We start from the raw sequence: 20,445 nt of genomic DNA, 5'->3' as shown, positions 1-20,445 counted from the left end.
GAGTATGATTTCCATTAAAAATTAAAATTTTTGTACCCGCTTTGAAAATTGTTGTCAAGGCAAGTCGTCAAATAAAGTTAATTAATTAATTAAAATTTTCATACAGTAATTTTTTAATTTGTTCAAGTTATTTATAAGTTATTAGAATAATTAATAATTAGCGGTAATCAAGGGAATATTTTGAGGCTTGTTTTTGAAATTATCTTGAAAAAAATGAGTCCGTATCGTGATAACATTAACAGCTTGAAAATGTATAAATCAGTAATTTTCTTAAAAGAATTAGATGACTCTTATGAATTTTATCAAAAATAACAATATCGTGGACGATGATAACTTTTTTTTAAATCTAAATAATGTCCTTAAACTACAGTCACGCAGAACAATTATCAGTTATTTGAAATTATTGCTGTAACTGTTGTGTGTATGATTAATCAGTAGTACAGCATTTAGCAGGTCTAGATATCCGGGTAATGATGACCCACCCGTTTCAAGAGAAAAAAATTTAGGCCAATTAGAGTAGCAATCGGTCTTTGTGAGGGGTTTAGATTAAGCGGGTTCATATTAATTAAGAATGAATTTTAGTCTTGTACATTTGGTTTAAAGAGATTGATTTCTGAAGTAACATTGAGGATTTTACTTGGATCATAAATTGAAAATAAAGATCTTAATAAGTATTTGAAGGTATCGTTTCTTCTAAATTTTAACTTACTTGCTAATAATATTAGCGACATTTTTAAAAACTTGCTTTATACATTTTAGACTTACTTTAATCAAATTATTATCATACATCGTACGAGTTTAATTAGTAGGTTAATTTGGATTTCAAAAGATAACATCATATATTGATTGAAATTTCTAATATATTTATAAAATATCAAAAATTTACTATACAAAGTAATGAAGATTTTGATTATTGAAATAGAATTGTAAATTAACAAAAGTTTTTTTTGTCGCTTATATAAATTTTACAAATTTACCCTCGTACAGGGGGATGTTTGCAAAAGTAATGGTGGAATATTGTATTGTCACCCGACCTTAGTAACTGTGCAAAATTTCACCAATAGGCAATGTCAAGAAGTATCTTACATTATTACACCCGCACCCTTAATTTACACCCGTACAGGGGGGTTATTTGCAAAAGTAATGGTGGAATATTGTATTGTCACCTGACTTTAGTAACTGTGCAAAATTTAATCTATCGGCAATCTCAGGAAGTTTGTTAAATTAAGGATGGAAGATTTGAGGACAAACATGGAAAAAACTGAAAAAATTGAAAAAAACTTTGCGAGTTAAAATAAAGCAAATAAAAAAGTTTACTTTTAAGTAAATCTTACGAATATTACTGCAGGAAAGAGTATAAAATTGACTATCTTTACGGTTTTCTTTGACGTTTAGATTTTATTACTGTATGGAATTCTAAGGGGAGAAGGAAACTGATTGGGTATCGGTTTTAGAATTACAAAACTATTACTACTATAAACCGACTAAAATAGTACGAACTGAATAGACCGACTAAATGTCGGTCACCAATTTAACAGCAGATTAGGAGAAAATTTTAACTATAAACTATTATTGCTAGAATTCTTCTATTCGTTAGAGAAGAGTCACTTGCCCTCGCAGAAAAAAAAAAATAGTATGATGATGTTTCACCATAGTGAAACGGATCATTGTAAAAATTAAAATTCTTCAGAACTGTTATAAATATACAGTGTATCACGAAGTTCTCTGGGGACTTTAATTTATCTTGTCGGGTCTTTATTCTACTTGTGAAAATAATGGAAAAAGTTCATATAAACCTGTAGGTCCTATGATGCTTTATTTGCAAGTTATGGCTAGTTAGAGATTTCGGTCGGATTTCAGCTACCTCAGTGGAATGAGGGCATACTGAAATTTTTAGGATGTTAATTATGGTGCAGAATTGGTGATTTCGTATGGTCTTTAACTTGAAAAATTGAATAAAACAAGTGCCAGAACCGTGTCTACAGTAATTTTTAGTACCACTTTATAATTAGTGTTCAAAAATAAGCCAGCCGTTTTCAACATATTTTTAAACACAGTTCTGTACTGTGTTTGTTGATTTTTTTAGTTCTTTAAAGTTATACTTAAGTTGCTCGGCAGCATCCATAATGCGGACAATTAATTCTTCATGAGAATAAATTTTTGTTTTGTGTACAATATTTTTCATCCATCACTAGATGCAAAGATGTTAGATCAGGTGATCTTGGTGGCTAGGAATGTAGTCCTCTACAACAGACCCATTTCTCAGGGAAATGATGATTTAAGTGAGTGGAAACTGCACAAGAAAAGTGGCTAGGCGCACCATCGTGCTAGAAGTATGCTTTGTGTGTTTTGGCGTTAAGAGGAACACCTTTAAGCATGTGCGGCAATTCTTCTTGAAGAGACTGTAAGTTGACTTCAGCATTTAAGCAGCCAAGTATATGAACGATCCAAGCAGTTGATTGTGAAGGAGGCCGCACAATACATTGACGCATTTACTTCTGTCCATGTATGCTCATTGCATTAGTTCTTGATGCCATCTCTAGTGATATTTGCCTCATCAGCAAATGAAACATACTTGCACAGTTATCGATTGCAATCCTCCAGATCCAGAAATCAAAGCGAAGCAGACCGTCTCCTGGGTGTAGATGTTGAATTGGCTGTTTATGGTAAGGATAAAACTTATTTTGTTTAAGTGCTCTCCAAACTATCAACTATCCGCTTAGAAAGATGTTGTGTACTGATGCCAGGACTGCGCTGAACTACATTGAAAATTATTTCATCAATAACAGCGTTGGTTGGACAGATTGTTCGTAGCTGGGACAAATATTCTATGGTAGTAAACCTGTTTTTTCTATTTGATTTTACAGTAAACTCACCACATCACCACAAAAGGCATCCATATCATTTACACAATTCTGAGGCATTATGACACTGTACTGTTAACAAAGTACAACAAGAAAACAGCAATAAGACTGAACAAAATTATTAATTCCTAAATACAGTGCTTAATACAAACAACACAGCTGTGTTTTCAGCTACATTTTTGACCTGCACAGACATAATTAACCTTGTCCATAAAGACTCGCTCTTAGTATTAGATGTGATGTTATAATATGTGACTATGATATGATTTAATTCATTGTCTTGTCTTGTTTATTTATAGCTTACAAATTATGTTAACATAGTTAAACAATAAAAAATGAGCTAAAAATACAATATAGGAGCTTAAAATGCTTAACTATACGTTGAAAAATGAAAAAAATTCTTAATTAAAATTTAGAAATTTTTCAGAAATGGTGGGTGATAGAAAGATTCTGAGTCCATATTCGTTTTCAACATCAAAAAGCAGATTAAAATCGTGTATTGCATGTTAGGGAACAAAAATTATGTTTTTCAGTGTAATTTTTCAAATAACTTATTGTATTTCTGTCACTAATAAAAAAATTATGTAAGTAATTTTTATTTATTTATTTTAATGTTTACAATTGTTGGGTAATTTCCAGTGTTTTAGATTTTTTAACAGTAAATTTTGTTTTAAAAAATTGTTCACATTACCAAAAAAGAATTTGGTTTTTGTTTACATTAAAAAGTACTTTTCTGACAAATGTAGTAATTTACTGTTTCTAAATAAAATTTGAATTTTTCTAACTTTTTTTATGTTAAATTCAATTTATCTTATACCATTTTGTTCAGAATTAAATTTTCTACAAGTTTTTTTTGTGTTTATTACACATTTAACAAAATTATTTTACGTCAAAGATAAAAAAACAATTTTTTTTTACCCTAACTTGTTTGTCGGTATTCACTCCAGATTTCTTAAAAACCACTGCAGGTATGGATCTGGGATCTATTTTATTCGACTTTTCAGGTCAAAAACCATAAGAAATCACTAATTCTGCCCCTTAATTAACGTTCTAAAAATTTTAGTATGACCTCATTTCACCAGCGTCGCTAAAATCCAAACGAAATCTTTCACTAGCTGTAACTGGCAAATGAAGCATTTTAGGACATATGTTTATATGAACTTTTCCCATTATTTTCATGAGTAGAATAGGTTATGGATGTTCTGGGAGAACTTTGTGATACACCTGTATATTTAAATGGTATTTTTTAATGTTATCTCTTGATAAATTTATGGTACATTGAAATTGTACTTTTGGGAAAAGAGGTGAAGTATGAGGTACTATTATTCATGTTTAATTTATAATAGTTTTTACAGGTTTTTTAAAAAGTTTTAACTTTAAAAGATAATGCAAAAAAGAACAATGGTTTACATGGTGTAGAACTACTTAATTTTTTCCACCAACTGCTTCATTAGATAAAACTCTCCAACGTAAGCTTTTTCTCATTTGCAGAGTATTAAAAAACTGTAAGTGGTTTGCACAAAAGAAGTAATGTTGAAATGTTTGTTTGATATTCTGCTGCTGTTCTTTTGATATTAGATATTACTGTAAAAGTGTTGTATATGAAAGATCATTATCTTATTCTAAAATGTGTTGTAAAGAAAATAAATTGCTTTTTTTTACTATTCACAGACAACGTAGTGTAAGCGTAATGTAGGTGACAATGTAGTTTTTTTTAGGCATAGGGATGGTAAAACAGATACTAGTTGTGAATTTACATAATTTTATTTAAAGTGTTGTCCCGTTTAGTAATATAGGCAATGAATGGATTTGGTATTCTGCAGAAGCAGGTTTAATTTTTAAGTAAAATAAATGCACTGGATCTCACAAAACCCTTTTCTAAAAATATTGACCAAGCGAAAACAATTACAAACCTGTATTAGGTTTGAGGGCACTAGCCACATATCTCTATCAGCCACGGTTGTTACTCAGGCCAATCACATGTGGGTCAGACCATTTTACAACCTCTTGGTTGGGGGGGGGGGGGGTGTAGCTAAACTGATAATTTCATCAGGTATATGCCTGCCATCTGGTGCAGTATAGATGAGATCAATCTATCTATCTCAGTGTAAAAGATCTATCTTTATTCAGTAGACATCTAACCACCAAGTTTGACTTTTATGCAATCCTTGGGAAGGAAATACATGTTCTTGTACAGTTTCACAGACATAAAGAATCATCACTTCACTAAGCCCAAATTAAGAAGTGACTGCTCTGCCAATTACTAGAAAGCGTCGGTATAATGTAATAACAGGAACCATAGCAGTAGCTGACAGCGAATATTAAACAAAAAATTACATAAAATATAAAAAAATACACTGTGTGTTATTTTATTGTAATAAAAGTAGGTAAATAGAAATATGTAATGTAATTAAATAAAAATAATTGAATGTAAAAAACATATTTATTCGCTTATCCACATAACATAAAAGCATTACTGTGTTTAAAAATTTAAATAATTAATACTTATATATTCATGTTCGTTGTTCTATTACAATTAAGATAAGCTTGGTCACATGCCAATCGACTGACAAAGTGTTCCAAAATTTTCAGACATTAAAGTCAGGGAAAGAAGAGATGGGGAATGATTAATTCACTGAGGAACTGAATTGCCTTTGGTAGGATTAATAAAAAATGATATTCCTTTTTTCATGGAATAAATGAATGCCATTGTTAGTTCAAACAGTAACAGCAGTAGTTAATTATAATTAGTTCAAAGTGTTTCTAAAAGACTGAAGAATGAATCAATTAATATAACAGTCTAAACAATGGCTTCATATAATAATCTAAATAAATCATCATTGATGTGCGCTTTTTGCACCGGTTAAAAAAAATATCCAGGGTTATTCTTGTATGTATATGCTCAGAAAAATGTATATAACAATCATGCTACAGACAAATTTAATATCTTTCTTTAGGAATTGATTAGTATTTTATTGATTAGCAAGATAAATGAGGTTTATTTGTTTATAAAATTAATAATTTATTTTTCGTTTTCTTTCCAAATACCCAGAAATCTTATATAGTTTGGTGATTTCTGTGAGTTTGTTACTCTTTCTCGTAAAAACTACTTAACTGATTGAGCTGACATTTTACATGAACGTAGTTTTTTATGCCTGACAAGAATATAGGATTATTGCCGTTAGAAAATGTTCACTATTTTCAAGATGGTGGCCAGTTTAATGGCGTGCGGTAACAACTGGATTATGTTCCTTGCCGATATTAAACATTACTTTGGCCAAACTAAAATCAAATTGAATTCAGAGACCAATTTGAGTGTTTGAAATTAATTTTTTTTTTTCTACAAAAAATGGTTTCCTTTATCTTTTATCTTTTATCTTTCAGTTACTGAAAAAAGTAGCTTTATAGGTGCAGGTGTGTAGTATGTGGTTGCTCAACTAATTAGTTACTACCACTATTACTGTGTGTGCAGCTCATCGTGCTGCAAATGGCTGTACCTGCCTCTTATTACTTGACTATAATTTTTAAGATGCACTGATTATTCTGAAAGTACATTTTATGCACATATGTGCAGAAAATTTTTTAAAAATTATAATTTAATTGTTGTTTAGCGGTGTACAGATTAATTATAAGTCAAATTTATATTTAATCGCAAAATAAACAGGTTTCCTAACTTCTTTAAGACAAGTGCAATTATCAATAACAGGATCTAAAGAAGGAAATGAATTATGGACCTCAGAAGGGCTCCTGAAAGGATATTTCCAGAAATCAGAATGTTAGTAGTAATTTAAATTATTTTTTATAAATTAATACTATTTTTCGCTGTTGTTTTGGTTTTTACGTTTATGTCTTTTGTATGTTATTATATTTAAATTCATACACTGTTTGCTTTATTGATTCTACACATTTTTCAGTCAGTAAAGAGTAAACTCGTATATAAATAGTATTATTTGAAAAGAATATTTCTCTATAATTTATGTTATTTAATGACAAAAATGTTGATTTTAAACTTATTTTATTAACAACGTTTTATTTTTAAAAAAAATTAAGACTACAGTGAAGAAAACATTTTTTCAGTTGCGGTTGAGGATGATGTACCAGAACCAAGACTTCTTTTCAACATATTACCGACATCGAGATTGACTTGCTCATTGATTCTTATCACAAGTGGTTTGTTAATGTTGCTTGCATACAATAAGTGTATATCTCCAAAACATCAAATTATTTGTAGTCCTAAGTTATGGTCATTATATAATGAATTTGAAGGATTTGATAACGTATCTGGTGTTCAGAGTGGAAATTTAATTGTACCTAATTATGTTCATTTTATTCGTATGGGTTGGTGGATGGAAGAAGTGATATTTATCGATGCGCTTTGTATCTTGGCAGCTTATAAAATTCAAAAGCCGGACAAAATTTTTATACATACTGACGTGGAACAGTTTGGCGGTAAATACTGGGAAAAATTGATTAGCATTCCTGGTTTTGAAGATATCTTAGTTATTGAGAAAATTGAAGTACCGAATGAAATATTTGGTCAAAAATTCACTGATGAGTATCATCATTACTTTCATGCTAGTGATGTTGTACGAATACGCATTTTATTACAATACGGAGGAATATTTCTAGATAACGACTCGTTTATTGTGAGAAGCTTAGATCCATATCGACGTTATGAAATGGCGTTACCTTGGGATGAAAATGATTATTTAGGAACACAAATTCTAATCGCGCATAAAGATGCTAGATTTCTCCAGCTATGGTTAGAAAGTTATAAAAATCACTATAAACCAAAAAACTGGTATTTTAATGCCGGTGAATGGCCAACTATGAGTATTTTATGGGCTCGTCCAGAACTGGTTCATCGAGTAAAACTGCTGTTCGGTGTTCACGATGTCAGAAATGAATTATTTACCGGAATCTGGCCAGATTGGCGGAATCAATATACGATTCATATTCTAGAAAGACATCTACAATTTTTAGAAGAGTATCATGATATGCCTATTAACTTTCCTGAAGATATAAATGATAAAAATGTTAGGGAATATGCATTTACTTTTAAAGAAATGGCTGAAGAAATATATGAATTTGACTCTAGTAGTACTCCTGTGGTTAAAGAAATAAAATGCAAAGATTGTTAATTATAAACAAATGAATGGACACAGTTTGTTCAGAAAGGTCCTGGAAATAGTCAGAATTTTGATATCTGTGACATATTGTGTTTTAAAAAATAAAATGTTCCTAAAAGTTTACTACAATGGACTTTATTTTAAGGTAAAATAAAAAAGCCTGTGAGACTGAGCTAGCTTTCACTCTAGGAAGCGTCATCAGAAATTATTGCTCCTGGGATTACTGAATTATAGTGTTATCGGTTCAGGCACAGAAGTGTGTTTTACGTTATTTAGTTTGTGCTTCTTTATTTAAAATATTCGTTTTATCTTTTATTATTCTGAGTTTCTAATGAGTGATAAGTTTGCATTCTTTGGTTTTTTACATGTGATATTTTCATACTGATGATTGAACGTGTGGATTTTTTAAAAAAACTGTTGAGGTGCTTAGAAAAAGTGGATATTGTTAGAATGAAGTATTTTTCTTACAAATAAACAACTGACAAAAACTTGCAAATCAAGATATTAAAAAAAAAATGTATACAAAAAACAATACTGTAAATGAACACATTTTGAATCAGACTTTTTAAATTGCATTTTTTGAATACATGATAAACAGTTCTTTTAAAACCTTCCTAAAACATTAAATTTATCTTTATTAAATTACAACATTAAATTTATCTACACAACAATCCTCAGCACTTCCAATGATAGTTTGTAAAAATACTGAAATACAGTGAAAGATAGCTCACATGCAGGTAAGGATTTTAAAAATTTTCACCTTAAAATAAAGTGTAATGTAATCAGTTTTTAAACATTTTTTAAAGAAAAGAGAAATAAAAAAATCTTGAAGATTAAATGTACTGTATTTACGCCTTTAATTTTAGTTGTTTCTTACTCATTATATGTAGGCTATATATCTCAATTTCTATGTGAAGTCTGTCAGAAAAAAGCAATAAAATCCTGCTTTTGTATAATCTTCAGTACTATGTTACAGCTAATTGGATATTTAGTTTTGGTCGTTCTACAGTGATCCATTCATTTGTTTATTTCTTAGCTTATGGGTTATATTCAAAACATATGTCTTACAAACTCAATTGCGGTTGAATTTAATAAATTATTTATATTATATTTCATGGTTTTTAATTGTCTTATTTACAACTGTTTCTTGTTCTCACATTTTCAATGAAAACCTTGACAGAATTTAATTTTTAACTTTGTTAATGTAATTTTTAATGTGATGTAATCTTGTGGTGTACGTGTAGGGATGCATTTATTCTTATAATATCCACTAGGGATGTTATTCAGTGCTCTTTAATGCCTAGATCACACACAGATTGTGGATTTAGTTAAAATGTATTATAGAATGCAGACTCCTTTTAAAACATTAATCTTACCCCCCCACCCACCTCCCACCATATTAAAACAAATAATCTTGTGTTTAAACATTACTAATTATTTTACAGCGCAAGAAAATATACAAAATCCTTTCTTCATTTTTCATATATATTACAGTAATTAGTCTATAATTGATAGATTAACTTTAAAAATATATTGTTATACCGATCACCATTATGAGCAGTAGCAAAAACCTTTTTTATTCAAAAAGTTTTGGGGTCAATCCCAATGAAGTTTGAAATTTCTTATACATTAGTTTCAATACTAATGTGATGATAGGAAACCATCAAGAATCTTATCAAACATTAATTTCTATTTGTATATTTTCCCGTAGATCATAAAAAAAGACCGACTGGTTAAATGAATTTAAAAGATAAAAATTACTGTTCTCTGTTGTGGGGTGGTAGCATCTCGGCCTTTCATACAGAGAGAGGTCCAGGGTTCGAATCCTGGTCAGGCACAGTAGTCTTCTTATGCTACAAAATTTTAATTTCATATTCCGATGGCCAAGCTAGGTTATACGGTGAATTAATCATCCAAAAAAAGATTTGATTTTAGAACGTTCTCGTCAGACTGACCGTTTGTTTTATTTGCAAGATAAGAACTAGTTTTTATGAGACTTTATAACCGTAAACTTAAAATACAAGTAAAGGAAATATATATTTTTTATTTTACTTAATTTCTTTCATCGATGACTGAATTCATAAACAAATATTCAGAAATTACTTTTGTATTCAGCGTAGTACAGCATTTTTTTTACCCCAACTTAACTATTAGTGATTTTAACAGTCTTGAGTTCTGTAATTATTAAAAACAAATAGTAATAATACATAAAAGCAGTAATACATAATAGAAGTAATACATAAAAGCTGTTATATCCACCTGACAACTCTGTTCTAGTAGTGGTCTCTCTGTCTCTCTCTCTCTCTCTCTCTCATATAGTTTATGAATGTGAAATAGTAGCGGTAGTAGGATTTTACTAATGAAGTAATAGTTTGATGTTAGGTTAAAAAAAAAGGAAAAAGGAGGTAAAAGTACTGAATTCAAGAAGTAGGTGGGTAGGGGTGATTTATAATTAAAACTTTAAACGCTCACTCTGTAGTGTTGCTATGAATATTCAATTTTACAAAGACCTTTTGAATGAATGAGAGTTTAAAATATTTATTTTTAAACAAAAAATTAATGTTTAAAATTCTAATTGCTAAAACGCACAAATTACGTACGTACTAAAACCCTAAACAGTTTAAGCAAGAAATCGAATGTAATTTAATTTTTTTTGTATAACCTTACTTATATTTAAAATAAATGAAAAAAGCTATAAAAAAATTTTTATGTGTATTCTTAAAGTAGTCAGCCTATTAGTGTAGTAGCTAAATTCTGAAACCTTTTAAATTAGTTTTTTTGGGGATGGTGATAATATAAATATTTTTAAATTTACACTGTATTAATTGCTATGAGGCGTGTAAATTTCTCACTTAATTCAGCGTTTGAGAGAGGTGCATACTACTCCATGAAGTTTTATTTTTTAAATGTATAGCTATGTGCAGTAACTACGATCCAAAATCATATTGAAAAATTATTATCGAATACACAAATCCTGGAGTTGCCGATACAGTTTACAATGAATTCCATTTCTCAATGATGAAATCGGCTGTTGACATACGGATGAATTAATAAAAATATAGTTCATGCTATATTATTACGGTGTTGATAAACTCATTTTAAAAATTTATCGGTTTAATTTGAAATCTAATAAATAATTAATATAAATTAATTAATGTAATAACTTAGCGAACATTCTCTAAGAAAATAACAAAGGAAAACAGTTAGGTGTTCTTTCTGCGTTAATATTTTAATAGACAGAGAAGAAATGTAAAAATATATGCTTTAGAATATTCTTAGTTAAATCTGTTCCTGCACGGGATTTCTTGTCGTAAAAAAGTAACTGCAACTGTGCATCAGCCTATTTTTACTGTATAAATAAATCGAACTAAACCGAATGAAATATTAAGTACAATATAAACAAAAAACGACAAGGATATTATTAGTCACTGCAGTATTAAATAATAAAACTCACCGGGTTGGTCTAGTGGTGAACGCGTCTTCCAAATCAGCAGATTTGGAAGTCGAGAGTTCCAGCGTTCAAGTCCTAGTAAAGGCAACTAACTGCCTTTACTAGGACTTGAACTAGTTACTACTTACGTATAAAAGTAACTACTTTTATACGGGTTTGGATACTAGATCGTGGATATCGGTGTTCTTTGGTGGTTGGATTTCAATTAACCACACATCTCAGGAATCGTCGAACTGAGACTGTACAAGACTACACTTCATTTACACTTATACATATCATCCTCTGAAGTAATACCTGAACGGTAATTCCCTGAGGCTAAACAGGAAAAAAGTATTAACTAATAAATTGTATGACATCATACAGGCAATTAATTATGATGACGCCACACTTATTTTTTAATAACAGCATTAGAATCTAAGATCACAGTGTATATTTCAATGGGCACAGTATACAGGATCGAATGACTGCTATTAACAATTTGATTATTTTTATTACTGATGCAAATAATTCTATACGAAAATTAATCTATTTAAAAATTAATTATGTCATTTTTAATTCAAACATTTGAAGCAGTAATGAATGATTCAGATTTCTCGATTCCTATTACAGTAGCCGCCACGTAACGGCGAGCTTGGATGATCAGCCTGCACGTCACTGCTATACTATTGTTCTCTGAAACATTGGCATACCACGATTAGTCATCTCTTAGTAGCATAAACAAGATGCCTGATAGGTTGGGTAGTAATCGTCGCCACTCCAAGCTTGCCGTTACTTGGCGGCGACTGTACATCCGTTTTCGTAGATTAATATTTTAAAAATAAATTGTGCATATCTTTAGCTATAATTATTTCATTTGTTTAATAGTAGTAAGGATTTGTTCCCGCATGACACTATGGTGGGTGAGGTTTTATATAATCGGCGTGTCAGAAGGGAAGTCGCAGCTTTTGAGATCGCTTACAATCTTCTAAGATAACTGAGGCAGAGGTGCGTCAGGCGACATGCACGGCACAAGGCCCCCGGATATGAATGTATCACAGTGGAGCTATTCGTCCGAGCGCTTCCAGTAGTTCTTGGTCCTCTAACTAGAATTTATAATAGGTTGTTCTTCGCCGGCCACTTTCCGGCTTGTTGGAAGCGTGGAGATTTTGTATTGTTGTTCAAAGGTGGCGACAAAGATCCTACTGTTAGTTGTTCTTACCGTCCAGTAACGGTCTTCCCTGTGATCGGTAAGTTTTTTAAGAAGGTCCTATATTTGCGTATTAATGTTAGATTGGTCACTGATCATTAACTAATGGACAACCAGTATGGTTTCCTGCCGGGCAAGAGCACTGAGGATGCCATACTAAAGGTGATGGATATAGCTTCCTCTACTTCATGTAAATATGTATTAGGGGTTTTTCTGTATACATCCGGGGCATTTAACAGCTTATGGTGGCCATCTGCCCTGTTTCAGATGTAGAAGCGTAACTGTACACAAAATGAATTAGAAGTGCTCTCAAGTTATTTCAGCCATCGGACCGTTTCCCTGCGTGATGGCGGCTCGGAGGTTCGTAAGACCCTAACTAAAGGATGCCCTCAGGGCAGTGTTCCGAGTCCCCTTCTTTGAATTATAGAATTCGATCCATGTTGCGTTTGAGGTTGCCATTTGGTTGTCGTGCCATCGCTTTTGCTGACGACGCGCTGCTGCTGATTGAAGGGGATTCGCGTAACGAAGTAGAGTTCCGAGCTGCTCGTGCTTGTGAGACTCTCCAGCTGTGGAGTCTCCAACATAAAATGATTTTCAGCCCAGAAAAAACCACAATGATGTTGCTTAAGGGCCGATTGTCTGTAATATTACCAAGCTTACCAAGTCGTAATGAGGGACCGCCACCAGTCGTAATGAGGGACCGCCACCGGCGGTCCCTCATTACGACTTGGTAATGCCGCGCGAGACTTTATGACTGGACTGCGTGGGAGTGCGGGGTTTGTCCCTGGCTGGCTCATGCGTGGACCGGAATGAGGTTACGTTCCCCTTATTATTGTGACCGGTAATATCACAAGGTGGGTGTCTTCCCGTACGTGGTTGGGATGTAGAAAAAATTATTAAGTAGTAATCGTTTAAATTTAAATAAAATTTTAACCGATAAAATAAAAAGAAAATGAATTAATTTTATCGGTATTTTCTTCAGTTTTCTTAGATAAAATAAAAATTAGATATTTGAGACTCTGATTCTGTATTTTTTTCATGAACAACGTGTTCATGGCAGTATTTACTTTAAAGTTCTAAGGATTTGAGTATTGTTAAATATATTTACGAAAAAGAATGCAAAGGAGTCTTCATATAAACACTTCAAAGATGAAAATTATATAGACAGCCCTGAAAGCAAAATACGCGGTTTTTATAAAAGAACTGCTTTGTTCCAAAATATCGTAATGAAGGAATGGAATTGGTTAATAGCATCCTGTTTTCATATTTATGTTCCTTATATTATTAAGTTTTTCATCGCAAATATTCATTGCTGTCGGTACCATTGTGTGAGCTTCACTGCGTGTCCGATCGGTAGTCTCACATTCAACCGTGACGACACTGCAGCAGAACGCTTCAGAGCGTGATTTGGTTTATTGAAACAAGATCGGTAATCACAATTCTGCGTAATAATCGACGTGAACATGGTAGTGCTGCGCCTACGAATAAAACAATACACCAGGGTTTAATCGATTTAAGGAAACAGGCAGGCCGTCTGTATCTGAAGAGAATGTGGATCGGTTTCGAACATCTTGTACGCGCAGCTCGAAAAAATCATTAGCAAAGCGCAGTTTAGAGTTAAAAATACCTAAAACTACAGTGTACAAAGCGGTGCGTAAGAGACTTAGAATAAGTACGTTTAATGTATAACTTTTATATGAAATCAAACCCAAACACAAAGTGAAGAAAATTGGAGTTTGCAGCTTTAACGTTTAACGACAACAACATCGATGAAAATGAGGACTACCTGAAAAATATCATGTTTTCAGATGAGGCGACATTCCACATTAGCGGGTCAGTAAATCGACACGATTGCTGGATTTGGGAAACAGAGCCACCGCGTGAAATTATTGAATATCAGCGTGACTTTCCCAAAGTCAATGTTTGGTTCTGACTGATGAATGACCGCACTATGCGCCCGTTCATTTTTGTAGAAAGCACAATTAACGGGGATATTTTCTGCGATATGCTCGAACTTTACGTCTTTCCACATATTGACGATATTGAAGAAGAAAAAGGATTATTTTTCTGTCGACTAGACGGACCTCCGCCTCGTTACAGTAACCGTATCTATGCTGCATTAAACATCCGGTTTCAAAACAAGTGGATTGGAAGAGGAGGGCCGATGGCACGGCCACCAAGGAGGCTAGACACGACCCCTCTAGATCTCCTTTTGTGGATGCATATGAAAAATGTTGCTTATTCGGAGAGAATTCGTGACTTCAACCGCTTACCGGAGAGGATTTTTACGGCAGAAGCACTCATTACACCCGACACGCTGGCGAGTACGTAGGAAGAGTTAGTGACAGTTAGTCGTGAACAGTCAAACATTTCAGTTGTTGTGGAGAGATAAGCTTGTACTGCTATTATCCGAGTTTAAAATTTAAATAGAAATTAAAAAATAAATAATCATTAATCGCTATTAAGTTATAATAGCGATTATAAATAGAATTTTTTTATTTGAAAATATGTCTTGCAGCAGTGTACGCGCTAAATCTCTTAGAAGCCTGCTACCTCAAATTCTTCAATACATCACGCCTTATGTGTTAATATGAACAAGGAGGATGGTAAGTCTTTAAAAAGGGAAATGAAACCTGGAGATGTGAAAAACGCTCGAAGAAAAAAAGGTTAAGTATTAAGTTGCAAAATGCGGATGAAAAAAAATTACATTGAAAGATGTATTTAATTTAATTAAGGATTTTAAAAGCGAAGAAAAAGAAATGAAGAGAAAATTGGGCGGTTCATTTGAATTTTGTCACGAACAAATAGGAACAATTATTCATAATTATTAAGAAGTTAGATGATCAGGAGGTACAACTGAGGGAAGGTATCAAGAAGATTGAAGAGCTTACTACTGAAGTGTTGTCACTTAAAAAGAAAAATCGGGAGCTTGAGGTTAAATGTGAAGATCTGGAGCGGTACTCCAAAAGGAAAGATATTGAAATACATGGAATACCGCAATGTAAAGGTGAAAATTTGTATTCAATTATTGAAGACGTCGATAGGGCTCTTAATTTTCCCGTTGGGAATAATATGATTGATGTTTGTCATCGGGCGCAAAGAAGAAATACTGAAGGAAGAGCACCTATTCTTTTGAGATTTGTGAGAGCTTATGACAAGGATGAATTGATGAAGAAAAGAAAGACCAAGAGAAACCTTTCCACGCGTCATATGGATAGGTAGGATGACATTCCGTTCTACATAAATGAGAGTCTTAGTGTTGGAAGAAAAAGAGTTTTGGTGCTGCCAAGACGATAAAAAAAAATAAGTTTTACAAATATCTCTATAAAAGATGGAAAAATACTGATTAGGAAAGACGAAGGAAGCCCTGTAATTAGTGCTTAAGTCATTACAAGATGTTGATTTTTTGTAGAATTATTTAGATTGTAGAGGAGTTGCCTTTTTGTTTATACATTTTTCTGACGGATAAGTTTGTATTTTACATTAACATATTTATTTAATTCATCAAAATATTAATAGTATAAGGAAATATTTTGATTTATTTGTAGAAGATTTAAGTAGAGCGGTAAGTACGCCTAAAGTTATTTTATTAACAGAGGTTTGGACGTACGATTATGAAATGTATAAATATAAGATTTTTGTTTTTATAATTGTAATAACAACTGTAAGGCAGGTGAATTGGTTGCATTTGTTCACAAAGAAATCGACTGCAAGTCTATCAATTTGACATTATTATTTGCAGACTTGAATGTAGGTACGGGAATTTTGATTATATTGTTTGTTTCTATCGTTTTAATTTTTATCCAAAAAGTATTTGTGTAAAGAAGGTTAAGTCTTATTTACCGAATCTGAAAGATAATAATCCGGTTTTTTGCCGGGGATATTAACTTGAATGCTTTATCTGATAATTTAACTACCGATAAATTTACGTTAGACAGTCACGGTCTACATTTGCCGACTAATATTATTGATCGTACAGCTATTGGAACGTGTATTGATCATTTAGTTTTAAGAATTACAATTATAAAAGCATAATTGATAAGAAAGTAATAATAACTGATAAAAATGTAATTAAATCAAAAATAGGTTTTACTAAACTGAGATTAGCTTTGCAGAATATAGACCGGAATAATTTATATAAGCATACAAATGTTGACGCTGCATATGAGTTTTTTACACTTATCTTTCTGATTGTGAATCTACGGCGACTACTTTTTATCGTAGCTTTAATAAATATAAAATTCTGAAACCTCGGATAAATGTTAATTTAGTTAGAAAAATAGAAAAAAGGAATCTTTTTTATAGGAAGGCAAGGAATGAACCTGGGAATAATAGGTTGCTCCAGTATTATATTAAGTACACCAAATCTTTAGGTGACCGGTTAAAAAGTCTAAACAGACGTATTTTAATGAAATGCTAGATAGTTGTAAGGATTTTAAATCCTAGTGGAATGCGGTCAATTAGCTTATTAATAACAATAATATAAATAAATGTAAGGATTAGGAGGAGATGTAATATCTGGGGAGGGGAGTATTGAAAGTGATTATTTTTTAAAAGCCCATTGTTTTAATAAGTATTTTCCAAAAATATCACACAAAATTAAGGCGGAGCTAGACAACATAAATGATTCTGGCGGAAGTGACTTTAGTAAATTTTTTTGGGAGGAGTCTCCTGAGAAATCTATGTTTTTTATCCTACTGATGCTTTCTTTTTCCTGTTTAGCCTCCGGTAACTACCGTTTAGATAATTCTTCAGAGGATGAATGAGGATGATATGTACGAGTGTAAATGAAGTGTAGTCTTGTACATTCTCAGTTCGACCGTTCCTGAGATGTGTGGTTAATTGAAACCCAACCGCCAAAGAACACCGGTATCCACGATCTAGTATTCAAATCCGTGTAAAAATAACTGGCTTTACTAGGACTTGAACGCTGTAACTCTCGACTTCCAAATCAGCTGATTTGGGAAGACGCGTTAGCCACTAGACCAACCCGGTGGGTTCCGACTGATGCTAATGAATTACTTGTTATCATAAGATCGATGAAAAATAAGAAATCGGCTGGAATAGATGGGTGGGCAGTAAGTGTTAAAAATATGGCGGATATAATATGCCATCCTTTGGTCTATGTATTTAATTAAGTATGGAATCAGGAGTATTCCCTTCTCAAATGAAGAAAACTATAGTAGTGCCTATTTTTAAAAGTAACGATAGGAAAATTTTAGGTAACTATAGACCTATTGCGTTGTTGCCAGCCCTTTCAAAATTATTGGAAAAACTTATTAAAAAACGGCCAGTAAACTATTTAGAAAATATAATTTTTTTTAACGGGAATCAGTTTGGGTTCAGAAAAGGGAAAAGTACTGGCAGTCCGGCTCTCAGTTCATTTTGATAACGTAAAATAAAATTACCCGTATTGTGAAAATATTGAAGAACTCATTTCACCTTTTAACTGTATATCGCTATGTTGAATATAGCACTCGATTCGTTTCTACAACAGGCATCACAGTATATGAAAGAATTCTGAATGAAATTTGGCTTATTTAATCGTTTTCATAAGACAAAGGTCTGGATTTTGAAACTGTCCGTTGAACTACTGAAAATTATCTATTATTTTCTTCAAATTAAATACAGAAAAATAAAGTCTACGCATCCTAATCGTGAAATTTGTCCCCTCAACCCGTTCCTAGTTACACGTGTGTCTAGAAGAGAGTTTCGCTGGTATTTTCTGTGGAAGTTCAGCAACATGTAATCACTGCCGCCCTTACGTACGTGAACAAACTTACTTAATATTAATTATTAGTCTTCCTCGCATCCTTTATCCTACCGACGAAGAAGGTATTGAAGACCTCTCGAAGGCAGTGAAGAAATCCGGCAGCTGTTCGATGGAGAGGCTTGCACTACGATGCCCTTCTCAGGACTCACAGGTTTTTCTAAGGTTACAATTGTAAATATTTACAACCGACAAACAAAGAGTCGGAGAAATAAAAGCAAGGACATTCCGCGGCACCGTATTCAGCCCGGCACCAACTCTGCTGATGTAAGAAGAAGAAGGTGAAGAGGAAAAGGAAGAAACCGATGAAGAATCTACAAAACTTAGATTCATTGTCTTTTCTTTTTCCTTCATCTTACAATTATTAGTTTACAGATAATAAATGTGACGCCCTCTGTGAAGGGAGTCCATTGCACCCTCTAAAAACTAAAGCCCCATCAGGCGCATTCCTGCTTGACCGAAAGGCACTAGCACTGAAAAGCCTTAAGTGATCGGACCGAAGGGGAATCGCGCTGGAGAAGGATGAAAATATCTTGCTAATCTTTCGTGGAATAACCCGAGAAAAATATTTCGAAACCCAATCTATAAAGGACCGGAATGCAATCCTCAACTCCGTCCGTCTTAAAATAAAAACAAATATACAACCGCCATTAAAAATTAAATACCCGCCTAATAATTGATGTCCAGACTCTGTGATTAATACGTGGATAAATATCCTGGATATCCTTGCTTCCTGTTCCGAGAAAATTTAAGGTAGTAGATAAATTTAAGGTAGATCGCCTACTACAGTAGGCGACTACCGCTGAAATTAGCGAGTTAAAAAGATACCAGGTTATTTACATAAAAAATACTAGGTTTTAAACGGTTTAGTAAGTGCAGATTTCATATCGCATCGTACCAGTCCTTTGACTAGATTAATTACGTTTTGGGGAAAAATTTATGAAATAGAACTATAAAAGAATTTATATTTTTCAAGGATGGATTCAGAAAAGAGTAAAAATAAAAAACGGTTTGGTGACGTTCTGAATGATGAAAATATGTTCGACGTTAAAACGAATTAAGAATTTTAGTTTAGTATCATTATACTATATCGTAATGTGTTTTGAGAAGGAGCAAATATAAATTTATTTGATTTTCTCCTCGAGATGACTTTTTATTTTATACGCCCGTAAATGAGAAATTTCTTCATTTGTAGCCTCATGTTCTTTTGTTCTTTTGATATAAGCCGATCAGCTGATCGGCTTAAATCAGTACTTTAAAAACGGGTGGAAGGGGCATACTATTGCAGGGAGATACATAAAATACATAATACATAAAATTTAGAAATCGAGGAAATTTACCGGCATTTTATTTAAAAAGCAAATAAAATTAAAAAAACAAGTGTTATGTAACCGCATACAATTTTTTTAGGGTGATAATTATTAATAAATTAATTCTTATCAGTTTATTTAATATGATGCGATAAAAAGTTGATAAAATCAATTATTTCTTTTTTTATTATTATTAGCGATTGTAATACTTGTGTAATCTTAATTAGTAGGTTTGATATGATATCGTTTATATTTTACGTAGTGTATAATACAGTAACATTTTGTAATGTTGTTAATCGTAAAATAAATTTTTATACATTGTTTATGTAACATTTAAAAGTGATGTTTTTTACTATCGCTTTTTATAGATAAATATATTAATTACAATAATTTAATAATTTTCAGTTTTTATAATCGACAATTTCCGGTGTATGCGATACTCGTAATTAATTTTATAAGTAGATTATATTATTTTATCGGCTACAATTGAACGATAAAAAAAATTTATTTTAAATTTCGCCTCCCCTAAAAAAAAATAAAAATCAATAATCGGTTCAGCGTGTTTATAAAATATACCATTAAAAATTTACGAACAGAAAACAGATAACTCGAACACATTAACAACACATTATGAAGAAAATATTTATACAAAAATGAGTATATTACTGAGAATTTTAACAATTACATCCATAAATGTTGTCAGAATCTATAAATTTAAATCTCAGCAAACAGGTC

The 20,445-nt window shown here is 32.2% G+C and overlaps 1 protein-coding gene across 4 annotated transcripts in view; it reads left to right on the top strand.

Annotated features, from left to right (window-relative positions):
• LOC142329262 (uncharacterized) overlaps nucleotides 1–20,445 on the top strand; it is a 141,172-nt gene that overhangs the window by 57,170 nt on the left and 63,557 nt on the right. For 2 of the 4 annotated variants that reach the window (XM_075373685.1, XM_075373687.1), the window contains exon 2: nucleotides 6,942–9,106. The exons of the other annotated variants lie outside the window; for them this stretch is intronic. In XM_075373685.1, the coding sequence (XP_075229800.1) occupies nucleotides 6,942–8,005 (1,064 nt within the window). In that variant the 3' untranslated portion in view covers nucleotides 8,006–9,106. Of the gene's footprint in view, nucleotides 1–6,941; nucleotides 9,107–20,445 lie in introns of those variants that run through there. 4 annotated transcript variants of the gene reach the window in all.

The sequence above is a fragment of the Lycorma delicatula genome, chromosome 8 (assembly GCF_047948215.1).
Source record: "Lycorma delicatula isolate Av1 chromosome 8, ASM4794821v1, whole genome shotgun sequence".
Taxonomy (NCBI): domain Eukaryota; kingdom Metazoa; phylum Arthropoda; class Insecta; order Hemiptera; family Fulgoridae; genus Lycorma; species Lycorma delicatula.
This window is presented reverse-complemented; position numbering and strand designations above follow the sequence as displayed.